The 12,700-nt window shown below is 40.9% G+C and overlaps 1 protein-coding gene across 1 annotated transcript in view; it reads left to right on the plus strand.

The window, feature by feature from the left end:
* The first annotated feature begins 979 nt into the window (after positions 1–979).
* pear1 (platelet endothelial aggregation receptor 1) overlaps positions 980–12,700 on the plus strand; it is a 47,378-nt gene continuing 35,657 nt past the window's right edge. Inside the window, exon 1 of the mRNA XM_035627180.2 lies at positions 980–1,198. Coding sequence (XP_035483073.1) covers positions 1,197–1,198 — 2 coding nt within the window. The 5' untranslated portion in view covers positions 980–1,196. The remainder of the gene's footprint in view (positions 1,199–12,700) is intronic.

The following is a 12,700-nucleotide window of genomic DNA, read 5'->3' on the forward strand; positions in this document are numbered from 1 at the left end:
TCACTTTTAGGATGAACAGAAACTTAAACTATGAGTCAAGTCTCATCTCCTGACTTTCAGTGGGGCTCAGAAGGGAGCAAATCCCTGCAGCCACATCACAAAATCTGTTTGAAAGGCTCGAACCAGAGGGAGTGGAGACTATAACAGCAGGTTTAAAGATCACAATTTTAAAATGACGTGCTTAACAATCATACATGGGTGTAAAGTCCAGTTGTCCACATTATTTGGATATGTATTGTAGATTGCAGCCACGTGGTCAGAGGGAGTTTAAATACGTTCAGGGAAATGTGACACTTTCATGCAATTCCAGGAAAGTGATCAGAATGACATAAGCGAGTGAAATTGGAAAAATGAGACAACAGCACCTATAAAAAAAGTACTAAGCCCCTTCTTATTTTTTCTTTATTATTATCTATGTAACTATTTAATGTTAACATGTTATTGTATGTTCTTGTAATGAATAAAAAGTATGTAAAACAAAAACAAACAACTGCTGACTATATTTTCATATTTAGACTACAGTACAGGTGTGAGTGGTATCGATTTGACATGAAGGCGATGAAGCACATTTCCCATGTTTCACAATATTTTTCTAATTTTCCAGAGATATTCAACATCCTAGTGTGTGTGGCAGAACCCTCACCGTTAATGTAGCGACACCTACAGGTCATAACTTGTGTTGGTGCATAAGAAAGTATCCTTCTATCTATCTATGGAGATGAAATGAGTCACGTCTCCACCTGTAAGAGCCAGACAAAACTATCAGGTACAATCTCTCTCTCTCACACACACACACACAAACACACATAGGTAGACACCAAGGTCTGCAGGTCTATTGAAGACAAAACAACACTCTCTATCTCAATCTCCCCCAAACCTCCTCTCTGCCCCATCCCTCCTTTCTCCTCCTCTCCTCCCTCCCTCCCTGTTCCCCCCTCCCTCCTCCACCAGTCCCCGTGCTGTCACAGTTTTTCCAGTTTCTTTGGCTCCACTTCAGGACCCTCCCCCGTTGGATGCGACTGCTTTCTTTCCCTATCTCTCTCTTTCTCTCTCCACACGCTTTTAATTGTTTATACCGTTCGAAGACCTTTGAGCAATTCGAACAAACGACACTTTTTTTCTCAATTCCGTCCATGGAAGTTGGTGTCTGACAGAAATATTCGAGCGACAAATTCCCCGGGAGTTATTGGCCGGCAATGTGAGTAAAATGTTTTTTTTTGTTTTTTTTTAAACAAAACAGGCTCCCTGATCTGCTTGTAAAAGCAAAGATGTTGTATGACAGTTATGATGGTACATGTGTTTACAGTTAATAACCCCGACAGATACATTTTGAAGTGTCCGCTTACTGTGTGGGAATGTGCCATAATGGAAAAGAACAGCGGTGCAGCATGTACCCGAGTCCCTAAAATGGTGAAAGCTCATAAGACCATTGCCCGATGACCGTGTAGGGACTTGCTTTGCAACTGTAGTCGTACTTAGACGTTATTTTAATACAATTTGTTTCCATTCACCCTGATCCTAATTTACCAAAAATGCGCAAATCCTTGTGCAACATCTTTCTGACACTGGAAATGTCCTAAAAGGCTCCAAACTTTACACGTCAGCTCCACTGCAATAAGTGAGAGTTTGAAATAAGATATAGTCTACACTGTTGCAAATTCAAGTAGAAAGTCCTTCAAATGACCAATGCATCTGAAAGAATCATTATATATAAAAGAATAACACTGAAGTACAACTTTCACTGAATGGACATGAACTTCGCAAGGAAGTGTTTATATATTTCAGTGTGGCTACTTTAACCTGCGTAAAGGATCTAAATACTATGTCCGCCACAACAACAGATGCTTCAGGTATCGACTTTGACAGTACTCAGTATCCACAGTGACTTATTTCATAACGTAATGCTGGATTATTATGCTCATTATAGTTTTGTTTTAATCCTGTAAAATGTAAAAGGCAGAAATATCATATTTTAGAACAGTATGTGTTGTATTTAAAATCTTGATTTACAATGTTAACTGTAACTTTAGCTGTCAAATACATGGAGTGGAGTTTTAAGTATTCAGCAGCATAGAATAATAAAACTCAATGAAATTGCGAAACATAAAACTTACGTACATTACTTGAGTAAATGTTTAACATTACATTCCACCAGTGGTTGTGAAAGTGTGTGTCTCTTTGTGAAGGGACCTCAGGGTAACACACTATGAATCCAAATCAATAAGTGAGCCGACTATTATTAGTCATCAGCATGCAGTACTTATCAGGTTGAGTGAATGAAACCACATTTCATTCACTTCATGCACTTGCCGTGGTCTTTTCCTGTCTGCTCTGCATCTGTGTGCCCTCAGTGCTTTGAAAACTCCTCCAGCCGCTATCTATCATGAGAGTGTGACTCAGAGAGAGCTGTGAGCTCCGCTGGCACGGCTCCTCCATCGATTCTCGGCCGAGGAAGTTGCTTGGAGTAGGTCCGCTGATGTTTCCTCACTGCTCTGCCTCCTCCTCCTCCTCCTCCTCGGCCTCTGGTGCATTTGATTTTCATTAAGTCGCTCATCAGACTCAATCCAAGTTCTGGAGCCAACTCTTGGTCTGCGTTTTCGGGGGGGCCTCAGAGGAGCTGTGAGTCAAGCCAATGAAACGTGGCTTCGAGGTGGCTGCACCCCAAAACAACTGAGTGACATGGTGTGACTCAACGTTCACATCCTGTAAATGAAATTAATCGAATGAAGCAGATAGAGCTGGTGTTGGGGGGGTGTTCTCTGCAGATGTGAGAGGCTGCAGATGATCGTTAATGCCTCTTGGCCTGTTTTGCGCACATTTAACGTGTCTCTGATACGTTGTTTAAAGGGAGTATGACACGCTCAAGATGCTTTCATGCACTAATTGTGGCCTAATTTTGACTGATGATGGATTATTTGTCTTGAGGTGCAGACCGTTTCGCTCTAGATTTTACGAAGCTGAAGAGATTTATAGAGTTTCGACATTTCATATATCAACCAGCAGCCCCCAAAGTTAAAGACAAACTCCTTTACTTAACGAGAATGTTCATAGTCACTTTTTGGCAGACGTTTCTACAGTCTCGCTCCTCTGTAAGTTCTGAACGCTGTAAAATGATAAACTGCTGTACATGGAAGCATACTGTTTTGGAAACAAACTGCTCATTTATTTTCCTCAGCAGAGCTGTAAAATCAGTTTGAATTCAGCATTTGTTTCTACACATTTGCACTTATTGTCTGCGACTTGTGAATGAAAGCCTTTTGATTAAGGAGACCTTGGCACCGTTTGAGTCATAAAAAAAACCCCCACCACCGGTGAGGACGGCATGATATGATTGACTATCAGAGAAAATCTCAGCCACCTGGTCTGGAATCATGACCTCGCATCTGCTCTGGCAACCAGAAATCCCCAGGAAGTCTCTCTAACTGCAGACTTAACTTTTTCCTTCCCCAAGTATTCGTAAAACCACGGTGCCATTATATACTCTTTTAATGAACTGAACTCTATTTGTAAAAAAGTGTGCCTCTCTTGTAGTGGACCATCTTTGCTTGTCTTCAGTGTCCTCATATGAGATCCTCATTAGTGGGAAAAATATAATCTCCCCCGTTGAAAATGTGTCTGCCCTCCTCCCGACTGTTTCAGCTATCAGTGGTATAATGGTGACCCTTTTTTGTCTGGTTGAGCAACAGAGTCGTCTTTTCTCTGACAGCTGGAGATCTGGCTGATTTAACATCTGTTTGTCCAGGAGAGGGAGAGGGAGAGGGCGAGCAATCGGATATGTTTTGGTTGGAGGTGACACCGGCCAGAGACCCAAAGAGAGATGAGGTAGAAATAGAAAAAAGATAAGTAACCGAGGAAAGATTCATTAGAGTTAATTTGATCCCGCAGTGCCTGGAGTTTTCTAGAATTTATAGCTGTACCATGCAGGGCACCCAGCGTGTCTGCACACTGTCTTTTGAAAGCCACAACTTCTTCCTGACATGTTTATACCCACGGACACACACCAGACTGACGTCTTTGTATTGTTCGTTGAAGCAGGAACTCTGTGCTATAGAATACATACTTAAAATGGTAACCTCTAGTTTTTAGCGCAGCTCGTGATGTGGCTGTATTATTGGTCATTTTTACCCTCCACCTTGGTGCAGATTGAAATATCTCGTTTTATTGAATGTCTAAAAAAAAAAATTTGCACGGACTTTCCCGCTCCCCAGAGAATGAATCCCTAATGACTTCGATCACTTGACTTCTCCACTTGCACCACCATGAGGTTCACATTTGAGGTTTTGTGCCTTCACAACTATTGGATAGAAATTTGGCACAGAAGTTCTTGATCTCCACCAGACGATTCCCTTTGTTCTTTATCAAGCACCATTATCGGTTCCAAGTTTTAATTTTGTCCAAATACTTTGCTTTATAAGCAAATACCCACAAAACTATAATGACTCGTGAGCCTCAGTTGCAATTGTTTTTGGTGCTAATTATTAAATGTTAGCATGTTAACAAGCTAAACTAAGCTAGTTATCAGTTTATCTGTTTAACTTTAGCAGGTTAGCGTTGTCATTATTAACATGTTAGCATGCTGTCATTAGTATTTAGCTCAAGATTCAAGATTCAAGATGGTTTATTTTGTCATATGCACAACAATAACAGAAGCAGTCGTTGGCAATGAAATTCTTTTGTCTCAGGCTCAACAGTGCAATATAAAAGAAAAAATATAAAAAGAGAAATATAGGAGAATACAAGAAAAGAGAGCTGAGACCTAAATAAACCCAAAAGTAGTAAGACAGGTGTAACATGAATATAAAGTAAGATTTAAATAAATTAAATGTAAACGAAATATAATACTGTACATGGAATAATTAGAATGAAGTAAAAATATAGTAATAACTGTGAATGAAATGTGAATATGTATAAATAAATAAATAAATAGATGCAGCATAAACAGGTGTGAAATGTAAACAGGCATTTTTAAACAGATGTCGACTGTTAGAAAGTGTCATAGTGGTTAGCTTAGTAGCTCAGGAGTTCAACAAGGCTGTAGACTCTTTGTTTTTCTTTTAGTTATGGCCAAATATTAATTGTTGAGCCAATTTTACATTTCACTTTTTGGTAGTGGGTGCACTTGACACTCTTTACCCCATAGGTTGTCTATTGAATACATTTTCCAGACCCACAGTAATTAATTATTGAGTAGCATGAATAAATGCCACAAGAACCTTCCCATTCTTAGCTATTTTGCAATGCACATCCCTAAAATACAATCAAATAAATACATACTGATCAGCAAAACCACAAAATAATAAAAATTCTATAGTAGCAAAAGACACAAGTGAAATGCACAAACACAATTTATAAACCCAAAAACCAACAAAACACAATCCCATTCCCAGTTTTCGCATTGAAAGGGAAATAGATAGAAATTCGCACCAAACTTCTATTTTGATTTAAAATAGTCATCATGAAAAAGACAAAGAGCTGAGGGAATTCAAAGGAAGGTGACATGGGCTAAATATTCCTACCACAGGCTTATATAAGCCTTCAACCCCATATGCTCTGCAGCCGTGCAAATAATTTGGAGCAGACTCGACTGCAGCCCTCCAGCTCGGGGGATTTTGGATCGCTCGCTCCACTCTGGCTATAGAACATGTACAGTTTCATTGGGCACTGGCTCAAATAACTAATCATAAAAAGCAGAGGTCGGGGGGTTTGGGGCTGGAACAGGAGGAGGAGCCAGCAGTAGCTTGATGCAGTGACCACAGACTACTTGCACTGTGGTGAGGGTCTTTCCTGAAGTTGCTTATGTTGGTGGTTGGTGGGTGGTGTTTGAGGTGGTGGGTGGAGCAGCAGTGGAGACATTGTTCATTAAGACTTCTGGGGCTTTCGCTGTTGTCTCGCTGTGGTGTCTATGCAGGATGACTGGAACCAAAATGAAACCTGAGATGTGGAATTAGAGGAAATACAGCACCAAATTCATGGCCCGGGGGGCTTCTGCTTTTTGTTCCCATCTGGGTGATGAAAATGGGGTCATGTTTATGTTGTTGTTTGGTTTTTAAATTCAAAGTGAAATCAGATTTGTATTTATTCCTGTCAGTTACGAGATGAATATGAGTTTACCATCCCAGATCACAGGTTTGCATGTGAAAAACAACTGGCCCTTTATGTCATGCTTGGCACCACGTTGACATGAACTGCTAGAACACTTGATGTTTTTTTCTTGAGCTCAAACTCAGACCCACTCCACCAGCTGTGACTCGGAGTCCTCCATCTTGCTTATTTTTTTTAATTTTTTTTACGAAAGGACTTATTTTCTTTTTCTTCCTTTTTTCTTTGTTTTCCATTTTTCCAGTCCCCTTCTGAAAGACAAACCTATTGGCTCGGGAGAGGCAAGATGACAGACGATCACTATTTGTCAGGGTCGCCGTTACTCATGGCACAAGCTCTGTCTGTTAAAAAGAGTTCTTTGTGAAAAAGGACACTGAGAAGCCAAAGGGGATTTGCTTTTGGAAAAATGCGGGTGCCAGTGTAGGTATGACACTGGCATTCGAGGACTTTTTCCTTTTGCAAACCTGACTTTTTTTTTTATTCCCCAACTCACATCTGTTTACATGTCAAAAGGAAGGGAATGTGGAGATACAGACCTGGATGTACATGCAAGATGTTTCCTATCAGCTTCCTATTGTTTGTCCCAGTTTTCATTCCCCTGGTGCTCTGCACTGATGATTGAAGACAAGAGAGGAGAACGTTGATCCGAGGAACCAGTGGGGATGGGGGGATTCATTTAGTTGAATTTTTCTTTTTCTTTTCTTTTTTCACCCTGTTAAAGAAATTCAACTGAAGAGATGACAATATTAGATGTAGACAGATGATTATGAACCAGGGAGTTGAGGTCAATTAAAAAGTAATGAGAAGAGCATGCTTTCTTCAAACGCATTGTCAATAAAGTGCAGACACGATGCTCTGTGGTAAATTTCGCCTCTGCAACGTGTTAACAGCAAAATTGCATACTTGCTCATTAATTGGTGAATAGTGGAAATTAATTTGCAGTAAGTTTTTTTTTAAATCCCAGAGAAGCCTCCGGGTGATAAAATACACAAATCATCTTCTATGACTCAGAGACAACCTGCTGTGTGTCCCGTTGCTTCTGTTTGCCTGTGGGGATCCAGAAGAAGAAAACATCATACCCCAGACTAGCTGACAGGCCCCTGGGCCCCTCTCTCTGCCCCCCAACACCGACAGCGTTTTCCCTCCCACTGTGTTGTTTGCCCAGGATGTCCTGTGTGGTGTCTCGTATCTGGCTCTCGTCTCCTCTTTGCCCCCGTGTCTTCCTGTTGTGTTGGACACATATGCAGGTGTCATACAAAAAAAAGGAGCCCCCAGACACGTATGCATTGCACAACGCAGACGGCCGCAGCGTGGCGGCAGTTTTTCTCTCAGCTAGAGCACATTCTGCAGGGCTGGACTTTCATCTTTCATAAGCCACGAGCACATCCAACCAAAGCGAACTAATGTAACCGCCTGTGGGGATTGAAGCTGCTCGAGTTTAGTGGCGCTGCCGGGAAAAGCACAGAAGGACCCGACTAAGTAAAGGAACATCTCCGAGGGTTCACCTTCAGGGTAGCACACGTGGCTCAAGTTTTTGGAGTGAAGAAAATAAGGCTTTAACTTCCATATGCTTGCAGGATGAGGCCCATCTGGAGAGAAGGAAGGGGGGGGGGGGAGAAAAGGAGCTTTTTGGGCTATGTGTAAAAAACAAAACAAAAAAAAAACTGTGCTCCAAAATGATCACTTTAATCAGTTGCAGCTTTCCACCTTGTCCTCCAGAAAGGCAGCACTCCATGTGCCAGAGGTAAAGGCCTGTAAATCAAAGTGGTTTAGCTTTTAGGAATTTACAGGCCCAGGCTGGACTTCCTGGAAAAAGTGAGCCAATCGAGATAATAATTGATAACTAGTCTTCGTGATATTCTCCTGCAGCTGCTGCTGCTGCTGCTGCTGCTCATGTTTAAGTTTTTGCCAAACCTTTCCTGGTTATCTCTATACCTCTGTTACTGGACAACATTTGACCACATGGCATGAATTGAAAAGGCACATCTGTCCCCCAGTGCCGCAGCCCCCCACTCTCCTTGCATAATGACTGTACCGCCCTGCAGGCAGCAACACTTGAGGTAAATCACCCAGGTGTCACACTATTTTTCTTTGTAAAGGAAACTGTACTATAGTTTAATTCCAGTCGCAAATGTCAGAAAAACATCATCAACAGCGAGAGGGGGGGAAAAAATGTCCACACCACGTGAAATGGTTTCCAGCTCGCTGTATCGTTGCAGCTGCAAAGAGAGAGGAAAAAAACAACGCTGCCATCCAGTCACATTAGAAGTGTTGTCTTAATCGAAACCAGATGCAGTGTGGTTAAAGTCGGTTACTGTAAATTGCCCTCTCTTTCATGCAGCCTCGACTTAAAGACTTACATTAAAGCTCTTGCATGGGAACCTTGTCCGCCGGCATGAATGTGAGACATACGTCGTTCTTAAACCTTGTGTCACAGTGGAGGACGATGCTTCCTGTGATATTATTCAGATGCTGCAGACATCACAGGCAGCCCGTATTTTACCAAACACACCAGCAAAACACTGTTTTTATACAGCAGGGCTTGATTAATTCAGAGAAGAAAAACATACTGTAATTCTTTTTTGAGAAAAATGAGCCTCCTTATTAAGAGCAGCCTCCGTAGGGTTGAAATAAGTCTGCAGTTGTGTTTTTCAGACACTGTAGCTCATACAGCTTCTGTGCTCGTGGTACAAATGGGTTTTGAGTTCACACCTCTCCAGCAGAGTTTGGACAGCAGCTCCCCGACCGTCAGGATCAAGACCACAAGAGTAAGCAAACTGTGCGCTCTTCAGCCAAAACAAAAAGTTATGATGGAAAGAAAAAGAAAGCAGTGTATACTTGTGTGTGTGTGACAAGTCACATGGAACGGGAAAGGTCTGTGTGCACATCTGTGTTTATGTCGATGTTCGATACAGAGTTTTTGCGATGACTGGGCAGTTTTGGCTGCCTACAGTCGTTCGGCGTTTCCCCTTTAGTGGCTTCGGTCTGATCGCCTGTTTCCCCTCGTAAGAAACTACAAGTCAAACAAAAGATTGGAGAAACTGCGCACCGTTGAGGAATAAACTGTTGAAATGACAAAGCTGTGAGACTTTCTGATCGTCTTTGCATGTGTCGCCACAAGTGAAGTACATCCAGATGTGCACAATGCACAGGATGACATATGTAATCATAGTGTGACTCAATGGTTATGGATCTTCCATGGTGTTAATTCTTCTCTTAATACTTTCTGACTTCCCTACTCTATACCTACCGACATATGTATATTTATTTATTTTATATATTTCATTAAAAAAAGGCTGAACAGCTGGATACTGTGTTTTTTAGCTGTGTAGTTACTAAAACACTAGTAAATTGTGTATTTGTTGGGGACAACACAATCGGTGCTCTATTGAGTCCTTTTGGCTGCAGGACAGTGTGCGTCGACACAAATAAACTACAATTCCCATCTTCATCACAATGAAGAAACCCAGAGCAACAGTGTGGCTCATTGATGCTTTTATAACAGCAACGCCGCTCTAGGGCAAAGAGGGATCAGCTCTGTCAGGGTTTGGCTAAACAGTTAACACTAGCACTAGAACAGTAGTACAACTAGGTACGGTGGCCCTGAAGTGCAAAACGCAACGACAAATCAAGAAACGCCCCGACAAATCAAAAAAACAACATATCGGCAAATCACAAGACACAATAGCAAACCCGAAAACACAACAAAACTGAAAACAACTAAATAACGTTTTGTGATTTGCGGTTGTGTTTTTTGATTGGCAAGAATCACATTCTTCGTTGTGATGTGCACTTCAGCGCAACCGTAGTTTAGTGATCAATTCGAGAACAAAAGCAGAACAAGGGGAGTTTTTTTTTAAAAAAACCTGTAAGATGAATAAAGAATCAAAAAAGTGGAAAGAAACCTCGGGTACAGTTGCAGCATGGACAGTCTCCGTTAGAGAAAAATAATGTTTTTTGCATAATGTACACAACCTCATTGCAGACGAAGGTCTCTGCAGGTGCGAGGTGATATTGTTTGCAGTAATAGTGAGAAAATAAACTCAGTTTGCATATGCAGTAATCCCACACAGTGTATTCATTTGGCAGCAAACAACCAAGACATTGTCCATTAGTGGCCACATCAAAAGAGAAAAGATAACAAGCCGTCTTCCACCAATTCAATAGTTTGTTTGCGCGTTTAATATAATTACTGACTTTTTTTCCCCCTTCAACAAAGGAGTTATTCTGCTCAGAGGCTACACGGACATAAACAGTTTGTGATCGCTGTTCAGTGGAGGCTGTTGGGTTTTTTCCCCTTAAGCTCCTCTTGACCCCGCGGCCTCTTCTGTGTATTTTGCAGCATCTCTGCGCACTAATAAATATGGATGAATAAGTGTTGGCCTCATTTTTATCATGGGAAGATCTGCCAAAGTCACAGAGGACGTAGCCGTGCTTTCCCACAACTTTCTGACCCCGACGAGAGCAGCCCAGAAATAATTTGTTTTTGAGGCGCTGTTGAGCGAAGAGAACGACATCTTGATTAAAGAAATTAGTTTTTTTCATGGTGGGAAAATGAGCGTGAGAGTGACGAGATGATGTGTAAAAAGAATACGGACCAAAATATCAGGGGGTGAAATGGTGGGGGACAAAGAGGAGGGTCAGGCAAATGTCACTGTGCAGCTGAAGCTCCTTTTGAACTGGGTTTCAGACCAAGATCTTTTAAGAAAATCTGATTTCTTTTTACTTTCACAAAATTTTTTGAAACGTTTTTTTTGTTAGTTAGTTTGTGCAATACGGTTTAGATGTTTATGTGAGGATGCACAGTTATGTGGAAGTACATCAATGATTACTTTTAGGGGTTTCCGTATGTTTTTTTTGTACTGATAAAGAAATTCAATACGTTATTGGATAAAATGTTTAAAATCCGAAACATCTGCTTTTTTGACAAAGTGTCTCGTTCTTAGATTAGATTGACGTGCTTTTAATGGAGGCAGAGCTGCAATGAGTATTAATCAACTTTTATTCGATCAGTTGATTGACAGAAAATGAATTGGCAACTATTTCGATGATCTGTTTAAATCCTTTTGCAAGTCGAAATACCAAAATGTTGATGGTTCTAAAGGTTCTCTGTCTTACTGAAAATGTAATGTTTTGGGGGGTGTTAAACTGTCAGACAAAACAAGACATTGGACGTCATGTTTAATAGGCGTTGAAAATAAATAGTTGCAGCCCTCAAAGGAAACCTCACCTTTTGTGAACAGGAAGTACTAAAACAGTAGTATTGCACTATTTTACTTGTATTACAAGCGTCATGGGGAAGAAGAATTTCCTGAATAACAGTGGAGAGCCATTTAGACAGTAAAGCACAGGTAGAAATGACGACCTATCAATCAAGTTCACAGCCATAAGAAATATCCTGCTTGTGGTGCGTTCACTGTCCGCGAGTAACAGAGTTTGGTCGCTGGAACATTTGTGCTTATTCGCGTCGCGCAACTTGCTATTCTAACCTTTACAAGCTCATCAACAAGGCTGTCAGGGACCATAAGTCAAAGAACAAGACAAACACAGGATTACTTCTCAAAATGGGTTTTTATTTCACCCAAAGATCTATGGAATCAAAAAGTTACAAAACTGAGGATAATTTGGGCCCATTAAAAGAGTACAACCGAAACAAAACTATACTATACACAAAAATACTGCCTACAAATCATGACATTAACTCAAACAACTGACCTGACAAATTTGACCAGGGGGAGACTTATACAATGGCCAATCAGACAAAGACGAAACAATAGGGCAAAATAACACAGACAACAACTAAAACTCTACACAAAGAATGAATCTCTGTGTATGAATTTTCTTAAATCTGAATTGAATGTTACCATTTTCTATTTTAACTTTGTGGTGTTGGTAAATCAAATAAAGCCCCACGATGCTCTGAGGCGAAAAGTATTTGTGGCGTAGCTCCTGTTGGGAAATGGTCGATTTGGTCGTTTGTACCACATAGTTCGTCGGAGGACTCGTTGGACAGTGGTGTTTCCAAACAGTCAGACATAATATATTGATTGAGGTTTGAAACTCTTGTCTAAATGTTCAGCTCCGGTTGTGTTTTTAGACTTATCTTTGGTCATATCTTCATATCTTTGGTCCAGATTGAAATATGTCCTCAAACGACAACTGTTGGAAGGGTTTCTTATTATATATGTGGCACAGACATTCATCTCACACTCATGGTTGTTTGTAATAACTCATATGAGCCTGCCGCTTCTCATCTAGCTCCACCATCAGGTCAAATGTTATTGTTTCGTCCAAAAGTATGGTTTATGATCAAATACCTGCAAAACTGAAGACCTCCCTCTGCGACCTCAGACGTACTTTGGGTTTAGTGCATAAAGAATAAATCTGGTTTACTACAATTTTGCTCTTATTTTCTTAGTTTTTGCCGTTATTTCAAACATCATTTAAGATCTGCGGACACACACACAGTGCATGTTGTAGCCAAATTACAGTGTCGAAACCGATTCATGCTGAGACAAAACTGTATTTTTGATTGGCCGTTGAATCCCACATGCTGTGAATTTTTAAAACTCTACTTATGTTTCTTATACGAGCTGCAGGG

The sequence above is a fragment of the Scophthalmus maximus genome, chromosome 1, assembly GCF_022379125.1.
Source record: "Scophthalmus maximus strain ysfricsl-2021 chromosome 1, ASM2237912v1, whole genome shotgun sequence".
NCBI lineage: Eukaryota > Metazoa > Chordata > Actinopteri > Pleuronectiformes > Scophthalmidae > Scophthalmus > Scophthalmus maximus.